At 54.2% G+C, this 13,520-nt stretch overlaps 1 protein-coding gene across 1 annotated transcript; it reads left to right on the top strand.

The window, feature by feature from the left end:
- The first annotated feature begins 2,215 nt into the window (after nt 1-2,215).
- Il17b (interleukin 17B) lies at nt 2,216-7,965 on the top strand. Its single transcript, XM_004631284.2, has 4 exons — nt 2,216-2,299; nt 3,536-3,611; nt 5,654-5,943; nt 7,562-7,965. Exons 2-4 carry the CDS (start codon nt 3,591-3,593, stop codon nt 7,791-7,793), a joined length of 543 nt encoding a protein of 180 aa, XP_004631341.1. The 5' UTR covers nt 2,216-2,299; nt 3,536-3,590; the 3' UTR covers nt 7,794-7,965.
- Nucleotides 7,966-13,520: the final 5,555 nt, after the last annotated feature.

Genomic DNA, 13,520 nt, shown 5'->3' with positions numbered 1-13,520 from the left:
GGGTGGTGTGGCAGAAGAGCCAGGATCTTGGATGGGGGTACAGGCTGCATCCAGCCCAGGTGCCTGCCAGCCTCCACCTTCTTGGTCTTCTTTGGCAAGGTCTTAGACCAAGCCATTGCATCCTCCCAGGTGGGCCCACTGAATAGGGGCCTCCACATTCCTTCACTGACTCTAGCCTCAGTCTTCCTTGTAGAGGCACCGCAAGCACCCCTGAAAGCCCACCTCAAACCTCTTCTAACACCAGCAATGGCAGTTGCAGTACCATCCCCTGAGCTCTTCTTTGCCAGGCTCCATGTCAGTACATGCATTCTCTTGTATCATCTCATTTGAGCCTCATAATTGACAGAGAGCCAAGTTTTATTGGCTCCGCTGTGCAGAAAGAGCTAAAAGCTCAGCAAAGTCAAGTAACTTTCCCAAGCCCACACCGCTGTGAAGGAGCGAGCGGCTCTATGACTCCAGCCTGGGGACTGGAGGAACCTGAGTTTACCCTGCGGGTCTGCAGCTCCTCCTCTGGGCCTGCACTGTTCTGGCTACCCACTCGCTATCCCAGCATTATTGCTGCAGTTGGTTTGACCTGATGCATCAAGTATTCAGTGTGCACCTTCCACGTGCCAGAGATGCTGGGGTTGGGGTGCCCACAGCCGGTAGCCCTCTGGGCTCCCTGTGAACTCTAGTTTGGCTTGGCAGGGCCCAGGTTGTTTGAGGATGATGGGCGAGGCTGTGGCACCCTCCTCTCCTTACACCACTGCAAGGTGGGGTGTTCTTGGAAGTGAGGAACAGCATCCTTATCATTACTGTCATTTTTGGAGCATCGTGGTTTCCGGGTGCCATAAACTCAAGGCCCCTTTCCACATTGGCCGGCTATGCATTCCTGCCCTGCCTGGACGGTGCCTTGGGCTCTGGTCTGGCTCCATCCCGGGAGATCTGCAAGCCAGGGCAGCGCGGGCCCAACTTCACTGCAGGCTTCGCGGCGCTCCTCTCAGCTGTCTGGCTTCCTGCGGGCGCCCCCTGGTGGTGAGCGCGGCACTGCTCTCCCTGGGCCTCTGCGCAGATCGACGCTCACCCGCGCGGGCTCCTTCCGAGCTCGGATTACTCCGCGCAGACCTTTCACCCCGATAGACCTTAGGGTCTCCGCCTCAGATGCGCTCAGCCTCTTGCATCCCTGCCTCCTGGGCCTCCCCCGCCGGCTCACTTTTCTCGGTTTGCACTCAGAATGTCCCTGAGGACGACGACCCTCCTCCAGTGGTTTCGGAAGCCACGGCCGGAGGACAGGACTCCTTCCTGGTCCTGAAATGAGAACTCCAAGGAGAGTAGCTGGGCACCTGCTTTGGGAGGCCCTCTGCGCACCTTTTGTGAGGGCCCAGCTCTCAGCCTGGCTCCTCGGCTCCCTCTAGACCAGCCAGGAGCCCTCTTCTGGCCGGAGCTGTCGGATAGACTTGAGGGAGGCACAACAGAAGGAACTGAGGGACTTGTGCTGCTCCCAGCCCCAGCACGAAAGGCGCGAACAGCACAAATGCTCTAAATGGGCTTGGCTAGGCAGGCTCTGTCCCTCTCTGGGCTTTAGCCTCCTTTACAAAATGGGTAGAGGGAGTGGGCTAGATGAGGGGTGAGGGCCCCTGCAGCTGCCTAGCGGTTTGGGTTGAAATGCAGATTCCTACGTCTCTTCCATCACGATTCAGGCTGAGACGTGGGGAAGGCCCTGAGTTATGGCGTTGGGACACAGAAGCTGGGAGTTGGGGTGTCAGCAGGTCAGGGAGTGGCAGAGGGGCCTGCAGCCTAGTACTCCACTTTCCATGGATATAAGGTGAGGTCACCCAGCTGCAGGGATAGCAGAAGGCCACCAAAGAACACACTCGGATGCCCCCACTTGGCCCTCAGACTGACCCTTTCAGTGGCTCAGCGGAAAGCACTGGAGGGGATAGGATGGCTGGGGCTGGGGGCAGGGGCCTTTGTTGCCCAAGGAGGTATTTTCAGAGTCCCCCTCCCTCTGGAGTTTCCAGCGACAGAACAGTCTTGTCTAGCATTTGACCAAATATGGTGGTATCTCACGAGGTGCTCGGCCCCGGCCAGCTTCTCAGCTATGCTGTGGAGACCTGCCCTGGGCAGATTAATCTTGTGACACTCAGGAGCGCCTCTCGCCCTGCCTTCTTCCCTTCGCTATTCCTGTAAATGGCCAGGACGGGCCCTCGGCAGGACAGGGCAGCGCTGGCATCCCAGTGGCCTGCTCTCCTCCTCACACTCCCCCAATCCTGCCTCCCTGGGTGGACTCGCGCCCGCACACGTTTGCTGCTCACTTGAGGTGAGAGAACTGGGCCAGCTTGTGAGTCCAGACCCTGTGGCCCCCGGGGTCACCTGAGCTCATGAAGTTGTGGCCTGAGTTTGGAAAGGCTGGAATTCTCTCAGCCAGGAGGATGGGCACGATGGGAGGGGAGGGCAGTTGGCTGGGCAATGAGAACCATGCTGGCGCCAATGCGAATCAGAATGGCTAGTGTTTGTAATCGCAGGTATAAAATAGTTTTATCATAGTTTTTATATTAAATAGCCAAGTATTTATTGTGCACTTATTATGTGCTGGGGCACATGCGAGCTATTTAACATGACTTATTTCCTTTACTCCTTCAAATAGCCTTGAGAGGCAGATAGAGTGATTATTCCCATTCTAGAGATCTGAGACCCAAGGCTCAGAAAGACTTGGGCAGCAATAGGCTGGGTGATTGTGGGCCTGACTCCCATTTTATAGAGAGGGAAACTGAGGCTGAAAGAGAAGGAGGGTCACAAGCAGCAGCCAGGGGCCAGGCCCTGGGCAGGCACACTGTGCATATACAGGAGAGTACACTGTTCCCGGAAGGCCAGAGCTGTCGGCCATGATGTCCTTCTGGGTCTGCAGTTCAGCTTATGTGATGCTCACGGCTTCACAGCAGGCTGGCTTTGTGCAGGAAATATCCCAAGACAAACAGTGTGGGGTGGCAGACGGAGTTCTGGATGGGAACCAGGCACCACCCCTAGGTGTGTCATGGCTACACAGATCCCTGCACCCCAGCCTCAGTTTCCTGTGTGTGTAGTAGAGGAGTGGGCCCATAGCTCAGCTGAGTGGGGCAGAGGGCGGTGCCCCAGGTGGTTTCATTGGGAGATAGGGCCCCTTTGCTGGCCTCAGCCCACACCCTCTCCAGACCCACCGACAGCTCAGCCCGCCTCCACCCATCCCCTGGCCATCCCCAAAGCAAACGAAGCTGATTGTCTTAGCTGGCCCTGTGGGTGCTGGCCGGCCGGCCGGCCACAGGCCACAGGCAGAAGTGCCATCGGCCAGAACGCCACCAGACACACAGGGCATTGTCCCTTGGTCAACAGCCCCTGGGCACCTCAGCCCAGCTCCTGGCCTGCCCCCACACCCCTCGCTGACTGCCTCTGTGCTAGGCCCAGCCAGCTGGGGCCCAAGTCTCCCGGCTGATGACGAGCCCACCCACCCACTCCCCCGGCAGCCCCCTGGCAGCTATAATTGCTTCGCTCCATCCTGTTGCTGCCATTCTCTCCACAGCGGCATCTGGGGCTCCAGGCGGCGGCAGCTGCAGGCCGACCGCCGGCTTGGCGGGATGGACTGGCCACACAACCTGGTACGTGGCGCACCCCCTGCCCCCACTCTTTTTAGAGCCTGAGCGCTGTAGCATTTCTGTTCTATTGATTAATGGCTGCCTCTGTTTGGCTTGGAGTCTGCAGAAGTGTGTTTCCCCTCTGTCTTCTCCTCTAGGATGAGAGAGAAACAGAGACTGGTCTCACAGCCTGCAGCCATGGCCAGGAGCTCGGGCTCTGACCTGGGGCTCGGCCATCCACACTGAAGCTCTTTCAGGGCAAGGCATCTGGGGAGATCCTGGCAAGCTCAGAGACTGGGGATTTTCCAGGATGCCTCCTGGGCCTGGGGCAGGCTGTGTGACCTTAGGCAAGTCCTTCTGTTTCTGTTTCCTTTCTGGCAAGTGAGGGAGGGTCTCTGAGTCTCCTCTGGGTGTCTGAGCAGAGAGCTAGACATGGTGGCACATGCCTGCAATCCCAGCACCCTGCTTGGGCTGCATGGTGAATTCAAGGTCAACCTGAATGGCATAGTGAGACCCTTTCTCAAAAAAAAAAAAAAAAAAAAAAAAAAGCATGTGAGAAGCTCAGATGAGAGAGCCCATTGTTAAGTAGCTTTTTTTTTGCACTGAAAAAAGCAAAAAGGGCAAATGTAGCAACTTGAATCTCTTATAGGTGTGTGCCAGAAAAGGGGTCTGCCAGGAAAGAGCTCTGCTGGAGCTCATTCTTCAGGGTCCAGGCTTGCTGGGAGGCCTGGATCAGTCAGGGCCTGTAGGCCGTGGAGGAGGGATGCCAGGAAAGCGTGGGCCTGGCTAGGTACAGCCAGGGGTAAGACTCACCTGGAAGGCAGTCACCTGGCCAGCCTGCCTCCCACCCAGGGACTGGTGGGTCCTCTTTCCTTGGCCTCCTGGGCAGTCTGCTCTTTCCCTGAGAGCCATAGGCTTTTCTGATGTGATGGGTTTGGGGAGGGAGGTGGCCAGCAGTGAGGTGGAAGAGTGCAGGGACCTGAGAGTTGGAGCCCCACAGGGAGCTGGGTCCTGCCTGGCTCGCCTTGCTCATCTCACACGCCCCTCCTCTACCCACCCCTTTCAGTCTAACTCTTTCCTTTCACCAAAGCTTGTGACTAACTCAAACCTCCTTGCCCATCTTTCTCCTGCTGGGAAGATGCGTCTGTCCCTGTGTGTGTGTGTACCTCCCTTATCCTGTAAGCCCCACCTGTCATGTCCCTTTGTCCAGACTGCTGCTCCATGGAAGCAGGGTAGGCAGGAGCCCGGCTCTTCTCCAGCCATCCCTTCTCGCTAGAGCTATTTCCCTTCCTGGACTGTCAGCCACTCCTGTGCTGGGATGGTGGGGGTCACCCCTTTACCTGAGTGTGCTCCCTGACTACCTAAGCACCAGGCAGGCGGAAGGGGTAGGACAGCATGTGAAAACTGACCCAATTGATGCCTTCTGGGAGTCTGTGCTTCATAGGGGCCAGACAAAAGGATCACATGTGTAAATGTCAAAAGCCAGTCCTGCAAGTTGTGGGGGTTGGGAGAATCCAAGACTGCCCAGGCATCCCTGAGGCAGTGACGCTAGACCCCACATAGGTGTGTGAAGGTGAGAGAAGAGGCCCAGGCTGTGCAGGGTCCCCAAGGCAAGAGAGCTAGGGACCAAAGAAGGCCAGAGGCTGGGGCTGAAGAAGGGAGGGGCCTGACACCTCTAACGGCAGCATGAAAGGTGTCAGGCAGAGGGGGTAACACTGTGTATTTGCCTTTCAAATGCATTGTCCTTCAGTGCTTGCCTTCAGCAGTGAGTGGAAGAATGGCCGTGAGGCTGCAGATCTGCCCACTGTCGGAGGGGATGAGGTACTGCAGGGGAACAGGTGAGGGTGGGTAGGGGTGCCCTGTTTTCAGGACTCTCAGATGTGAAGGGAGGAAGAAGGAGATACACGGGGTCATCACAGAGCAGTGCACAGCCAGTGTGGATGGACCAGGGCAGCCAGGGTGCGGCAGCTAAGGTGGCCTTGCAGAGGCCCGCCCCCCTTCCCGCTCCTCCCTGACCCAGAGCCTTAGCTGTCCCACCTCTGACCAGGGTGCTCCTTTCTCCCCAGCTGCTGCTTCTTGCCATTTCCATCTTCCTGGCACTGGGCCAGCCCAGGAGCCCCAAAGGCAGGAGGAAGGGGCAAGGAAGGCCTGGGACCCTGGCCCCTGGGCCTCACCAGGTACCCCTGGACCTGGTATCTCGGGTGAAGCCCTACGCCCGCATGGAAGAGTATGAGAAGAACCTGGGGGAGATGGTGGCCCAGCTGAGAAATGTCTCTGAACCAGCTCCGAGGAAGTGCGAGGTCAACCTGCAGCTGTGGCTCTCCAACAAGAGGAGCCTGTCTCCTTGGGGCTACAGGTAGGCTGGGTCTCTCCACTATCCCTGTCGTCCGGACAGACAAGACCCTGGCTTAGAGATCTCAGGACCTGGGTTGGATCCTGCCTCTGTCTCTTACTGGGAGTGAGGCTTTGGGCTAGCCCATTAGCCTTTCAGTGCTTGTCTCCCCATCTGTAAATGGAGGCAATAGTGGTCCCTTCTTCACAGGCTTGTTCTGAAAGCATCTCCATGCAGAGCTTCTGACTGTTTCAGAAGTCCAAGCGGAAGTACCTGCAAGGCCTTCCCTAAATGTTACTCTGTGCAGCAAGGGTGCCTCGCACACGCTTCTCAGCCACAGCTCTTCACAAGACACTGCTGGTGGCACTCATGTCTGTCTTGTGCCAAGGCAGGGACCTTCCTAACACCTCCATCCAAGTCACCCTAGCTCCCATGCCACGCCCCGTCAGTGCTCCAGGGTGACACCCAGAACATGGTGTCACCGTGTGCATCTGCTCGTGATTCAGATGCACAGTGGGGCTCTGGCCTGAGACTCAGTCCTACTGTGCGGGGTGACAAGCAGTGTCTCCCTCTGGTTCAGGCTCCACTTCTTAGCTTAGTGCCTGACACACAGAAGGTGTGGAAGTATAGAAATAAATGCTAAAACCAGGTCCCTCCCAGGCCCTGGACAAGGGTCTTCTGGCCATGTGACTGATGTCGGAGGCCTAGAGCAGCACCGGAATGTCCTGCAATGGTGGAAACTCTCCTGGCCCCGGGGGCTTCTGCACAGCTGACATGGTCTACTGAGACCGGACAACTAAGTTTTGATTAACTTAAATTTAAGTTGGGACAAGTGGCCAGGAACTACAGCACTGAACCTCAGAGCCCTGGAGTTCGACTTTTGGAAGCATCAACAAGGGTCCCCGAGCCCAGCTTCCCACACTTCCCTGTGCCAGTGATTCGCTGTTGGCTGTGGTTCAGGAGGTTCTGGATTTCTGAGCAGCTCCCAAGCAGGATGAGGAATGCCGGTGTGCCATCTTGGGCCTCATTCCCGTTTAACAGAAGAGGAAAAGAGGCACTGAGGCACCGCGGGAGCTTAAACCCCAGAGCGAGTTCCCGCACACTGGGTTCTGCCATGCAGCGGCAGGAGGCCTCTATTTTGCTCACAAAGAACTAAACACTCCATGAATGAGTATGGACTGCAGACTGTCAGTGTAAGCCAGGTTTCTGGGCTCCTCTTGCAGGGGGCAGTAGCCTCAAAATCCTTGCATTTTATTTCTGTAGATTAAGCTCCCTCAAAATATACAAATAGGACCAGGGAACAGTTGGGAGGCTGTAGGTCTTTCTGTGGTGTCCACAGCACAGTCTAGTACTGCCACGGGCATCTTGCTGGGTGAAGGAGAAACCTGGCACTGACTTGTGACGCTGAGCAGAGAAAAGCCTGGGATAAGTGTTTTTTTTTTTTTTTTTTTTTTTTTTTGCAGAACTGGGGATTGAACTCAGGCCCTTGCACTTGCCAGGCACTGGGGTAGGGCCTTGCGAGGGTGATGGGGTCTCTAGTCTCAGGAACCCCAGCTGCCCCAGAAGTGTGGGCAGGCGGAAAGAGGGGCCTTCGCTTCTCCCGCCCCTCCACCCCATGCCCTCTCCTGTTCACTCCCTGCAGCATCAACCACGACCCCAACCGCATCCCCGCGGACCTGCCCGAGGCACGGTGCCTGTGTCTGGGCTGCGTGAATCCCTTCACCATGCAGGAGGACCGCAGCATGGTGAGCGTGCCGGTATTCAGCCAGGTGCCCGTGCGCCGCCGCCTCTGCCCACCGCCGCCACGCCCTGGGCCCTGCCGCCTGCGCCCTGTCATGGAGACCATCGCTGTGGGCTGCACCTGCATCTTCTGAGTGCCGGCCCTGCACCGAGCCAAGCCAGGCTAGATACGTGAATGCTGTTCCTTGTAAAGCAAGCCTTTGGCTTTGTTCTTTGTGGCTGAAAGCAAAAATTGGGGGGTGGGGCTTGGAGAGTCTGGAAGTCAAGTATCAGATCAATATAAAGAGGACTGTCCATCATTCTGAGTTCTCTAACACTGAGACATTCGTTTTTTTTTTTTTTTTTTTTTTTTTTTTTTTTTGAGACATTCGTTTTTATCATTTAGGATACTAACATGTTTTCCTTTAGTTTGTTTACTTAGGCCTGTATTTCAGCTGTATTATTGAAGCTTTGCTAGCATAAACCAGCATAGGCATTGACAAGAGCTATAACTTTGCACTATATGACCTTGTGGGCCCCAGGACATGGGCACCTTTGCAGCTGAGAGCTCTGGGCTCTGAAACAGTCCAGCAAGGACTGAGCCTCCATGGATGCCCTGGAGCCGATCCCCTCTCTGATTGTACCAGAAGACTCATAAGATATCTTTCAGCCCAGAGATTCTCTGCAGAGCGGACTTCAGTCCAGAGAAGGGGCAGCAGGTTGCCCCAAAGCAGACATTTCCAACCTGGGTCTGCGAGCCCCTAGTATAAGAGTGTTTTTCTCTGGACTGAGGATTCCTGGCTTTCAACAATCAAGGCTTGAGAGGCAATGACACAGATCCTTCTTTCCTCCTGCCCCGTCCTGGAGGGCATCTGGTTCGCTGGTTTGCTGGTGTTAGTGAGCCTCAAACTAGCATCAGAACCTTGGGAGGGCCTTTGAAAATGGATGGGTAGGCCCCAGCCGGCGGAGTTCTGCCTTAGCTCGGGACTGTTCTCATTTTTATGGAGTGGCTTCTTTTCACTGGGTGATGCTATGGCCCGTCTGGGGCCATACTTGGGGAGCTACTGGCTTCTGTTAAGAAACTGTGGATCAAAAAATGCAGTATGACCAAAAGGCAGTGTGACCCACTTGTCCTAAAGCGTCTGGCTCTTGCTCCTTGATGCTAACCCTTGCTTCCCCCTTCAGCCCCTTGTAATTCACATCTCCTCCTGGGCCCTCTCACCCCTGCAGCAAGTCCCCAATCAGCTGTCCTGGGGTCTAAAAATACCCTTCCTCCCCAGGACAGCTGAGCCACTCAGCCTTTCTGGGGGCGAGAATAGCTAGGAGTTAACCTCAATGAAAGGGCCGACTGCTCCGCGGAGGAATACTTGACCTGGCGTCAGTGCTCAAAGCAGCTTTAGTGCTGGATGGTTTAAGGATCTAATTCATGAAAGCCAATGGTTAGGTATGTGCGTGTCTGGCATGGCAACTAACTTACCTTTTTTGGTATTGTTCTAGAGTGGATACTGGTTAAAATTACCCCAAGAAGCTCCGGCCTGGTTCCAGACACATGGAAAACAGACTTCATGTGCTAGCCCTGCCGATCCCTCCAGCAGTCACTGTGCCTTCTCCCAGGGCTGTTTGTTTCTACGGCCGGCACAGTGTGCTCTCCAGGTCTTTTTTTATTTTTCCTTTTTGGTGCTGGGATTGAGCCTAGGGCTCGTGTATACTCAGCCTGGGCTCCACCACTAAGCTACACCCCCAGCTCTGCTGTCCAGACCGTAGGACTTCAGGCCTACGTGAAGGGGATAAGGCGCAAGGCTTTTGGGGGGTGAGGTTGTGGGAAAAGCTGGACTGTAGGGGGGCTGCACCTAGTGCTGGGAGGCCCACAAACTCCAGGGTGTAGGGGTTTGGAGGCCCCCTTCATGGTGGGAGGCCGTCATTGTACTACAGCATCAGAAACAGAGGTACTGTGGGGCCGGCCAGATAGCTCAGCAAACTAAAGTGCCGACTTGGGCAGAGCGCAGCAGCAGGGTTTGATCCCTGGTATGCCATGCTGGCCCTGCCCCTGGGGCACACTGAGACTGCAATTAAGACTGGGCATGGTGGTGTGTGCCTGTAATCAAGAAACACTATAAGTCTGATCTGTGTAGTGAGACCCTGTAGACCTTGTACTCGATACATAAAAGCAAACAAAAACAAAAACAAACAAACAAAAAAACCCCAGAGGTGCTAAAAAATATCAGTTATACATGGATGATGCTTTGTCATCCTTCTGGGCTTCTGGTTCCCTCTTTATTTTTGTACTGGGCATGGGACTCGGGGGTTTCTGTATGCTACGCAACTTCTCCACAATAAAACACATCCCTAGCCCCTCCCCCTTTATCTTTTTGAGACAGGGTCTCACCATGTAGTTCAGGCTGGCCTTGAACTCACTTTGTAGCCCAAGTTGGCTTCAAATTTGCAGCAATCCTGTCTCAGCCTCCCAAGTGCTGAGATTACAGGTGTGCACCACCATGCCTGGCCTCTGGCTCTTTATTATGACTGAGCTGGTAGAATTTCGGGATCTCTAGGGTTTTTTCTACAAGGTAGCTTTTTTATGGGGGCAGGGCACTGAGGGTTAAACCCAGGGTTTGCACCGAGCTACATCTCCAAAACTCCCTCCTCCTTTTTAAATTTTTTTATTTTCAGACAGGGCCTTGATAAGTTGCCCAGGTTGGGCTTGAACTTGTGATCCTCCTAGCTAAGCCTCCCAGCCTCCCAGAGTGCTGGGATTACAGAAATGCACCACTACACCTGGCTTTTGTGTAATTTAGAAACTTGACTTTATGAGTTTGGGCTGGCAGCTGGCCCTTTCCAGTCCCCCTCCCCCACCATTTAAAGGCAGCTGTAGGGAGCTCAGAAATTCAGAAAGCTGAGTATGCCACACCCCAGAACCACCTTTGGTCTGAGTCTAAACATGTTTCCTGTTTTCACTCACCAGTGACAAACTCCTGCTCAAGAGATAGGAGCCTCACCCACCTTACCACTGTGCCTCTAGCTCCCAGCACAGCACTCTTGGGGGGGGGGGGGCAGAGCTTACTGATTAGCCCTCGGAGGTCACTAGCTCCCAGCTCCCTCCAGTGCACCCCCATCCGTGAGTGCCCAGCAGGGCATCCCTCCTCTCTCCACCCTCTGCACCCTGCTCTCCACAGTGCCAGCACTCTGTGTGCGTCACCTGCTCCAGGAGAGGAAGCTGAAAAGGCCTGCGAGTCCCTGCTGCACTGTACCGAGGACCACCAAGGCCCCATGTGGTGTCCTGCATGCTCTCTCAGCAGATTAGAGGGATCTCTCTACAGAGAGTCCCTACTCGGGGCTGGGGGCTTGGGGACTGTGCTTTCCTGGAAAGGTGAGGGCTGGTCTGGACCAAAGGTTTTCTGCGCTCTCACTGCCCTTTCTGCGCCTTCTCTCCTTTCCTTGCCTGCGAGGCAGGGGGACGGGAAGATCCAGTTTTCAGGTTCAGGGCTGGGGACGTGGGTGGCAGGGCGCTTGGGCCAGTCCACCCAGGGAGAAGAAGTTTCTGAAGCTAAAGCCCATCAGTCCCTTTGCCCTTGTAGTGGGACAGATGGCCAAAATGTCCCAAGGACTGAGGCGCAAGTGTAACTGCCCTGGTCTGCATCTCGGGTGCACATGCCCTCCGTAGGGACGAAAAGGAGAGGAGAGTGAAGAGTCATTCTGAGTTGTCCTTCTGGCCCAGTACCAGCTATCAGTGACACCGTGGCAACTCATATCATCTTCATTTCAAAGACCATCAAAAGATGCCATCGCACGGGGATTTCACCTGGCGTGGGGAGAGAGGACGCAGCACCCCCTACAGGCGGCTGATGCAGCTGACATCTTCTCTCTTCCCACCCCTCCAGCCTGAAGTTTGGATGGGAGGCCTCTGTTCCCAGGATGGCCCGGGTTTTCCAAGCTAATCAGCTTAATGCTATTTCCTGGGTCACAGGGATTGGGCTGGTTTCTGAGCCCCTGGATAATTAGCAAGTGGCACCCACCTGGCCACAGGGACCGTTTCGGTGGTCCAGCTGGTCTGAGCTCAGTTTGGCTCAATGGCCATGGGAGAACATGTCATTGGGGGGCCGGGGAGATGGCTCAGTAGAATAAGTGCTTCCCTGGCAAGCACAAGGGTCTGAGTTCAATCCCCAGTTCCGAAAAAACAAACAAACAAACAAAACAAAAAAACCAAAAAACGAAACACTCAGTATTTTCAGCTTTGTAATAAAAAAAAAAAAAGAACATGTCACTGGGGAGCTGTTGGTGGCCATCTTCACTGTGGTGGTGGTGGTGGAACTGGCATTGTACAGGGCTCTGCACCTGAACTTTTAACTTATAAGCAGACCAATCCTTTTTTTTTTTTTTTTTCTTTGTACTGAAAATGGAACTCAGGACCTTCATTTCCAGCCATGCGCCCTGCCCCCTCTTGTCAAATTTTTCATACTGGGACACAGTCTCACTATGTTGCCTACATTGATCCTCCTGCGTCAGCCTCCCAGAATGCTGGGATTACAGGTGTGCACTGGTAGGCCTGGCAAACACAGTACTGCTCATGTCATCTTAATTTGGATTTCTACTACTTTAAAAGCCTTCTTTTTTTGGTGGGAGTTTGAGACAGGATCTTGCTATGTGGTTCAGGGTAGCCTTGAACTCCCGGTGATCCTCCCGCTGTGGCCTCCCAAGTACTGGGATTACATAAGCACACCACTGCACCCGGGCTGCCTTTTATCTGATACATCAGTTTCATGATTTGTGTAATAAGCAACAAATGCATAGCCTCTGTCCTCTATAAAGACTCCATTTATTTCACTGCCATTATACCAAAAACCACCTCAGGGCCAGTCTGCAGCTGATGCATAGAAGGGTACTTTTTCCCATGCTGAGCTCCATTAATTTTATTTTACTTTATTTATTTATTTATTTATTTGTGGTACTGGGGATTGAACTGAGGACCTTGTACTTGCCAGGAGTACAAGTACTTATTCTACCGAGCTATCTCCCCGGCCTAAAAGTTTGGCCTTTATTTATTTATTCAGTATTTAGTGCAGGGTTCACAGGGTTTCACTATTCAGATTGGACTTGTAGTGATTCTCCTGTTTTCAGCTTCCCAAGGGCTGGGATTACAGGTACACACCACCACACCCAGTCTCCTGGGGTCAGGGCCAGCATGGCAGGCCGGGGATCAAACCCCTGACCCCTGCATCTGCCTAAGCAGGCACTTTAATCCACTGAGCTATCTGGCCACACTGAGCTCCACTAATTTTAAGGAGAAGCTGCTCTGTGAACTTATTGGAAGACCTCGGACAAGCTATTTCCCACCGTGGGTTTTCAGTCTCCACCTCTGCACAGAGCGGGGCTCAAGGCTGGGTTCAGGGACTGTTTCCATTAGGAAAGGTGTAGTGTTAGCATCAGTTGGCAGTGATGTGTCCTCTGGAATCCAGGTCCCTAAGACGGAGCCTAATGTAGCAGGCTGGGTGGGACCAGGCCACCTGGCCTTTACCAAGCATTGAGATTTCAATGAGGTTGGCATCTCCTCCTTTTGGGCCTTACTTCCTGGGTTCCTGGGGCTCTGTTCCTCCACACCCTTTTTTTTTTATTTAGATGTGTGTGTGTGTGGCCAGCTCAGCCCACCAGGGGGCGGTGCTGGGGGATTGAACCGTGGTCCCTGTGCTTTGCTAAGCTTGTTCTAAGTAGGTGTTTTAGACCACTGAGCCATCTCACCAGCCCCCACACCCTGCCTTTATAGAACAACACAGATCCAAAAGGAATACAGGATCTTTATTGTACTTTCTTTTTAAAAAAACTACTGATCTTTAAAGTTTCTAGTAAAAGCAAAGCAAGGCTTTCTCCTCCTTTCAAGCTAGTGCTGA

This window comes from Octodon degus, unplaced genomic scaffold, assembly GCF_000260255.1.
Source record: "Octodon degus isolate 3935 unplaced genomic scaffold, OctDeg1.0 scaffold00040, whole genome shotgun sequence".
NCBI lineage: Eukaryota > Metazoa > Chordata > Mammalia > Rodentia > Octodontidae > Octodon > Octodon degus.
Note: the sequence above shows the minus strand (reverse complement) of the source record. Positions and strands in the feature narration are given on the sequence as shown.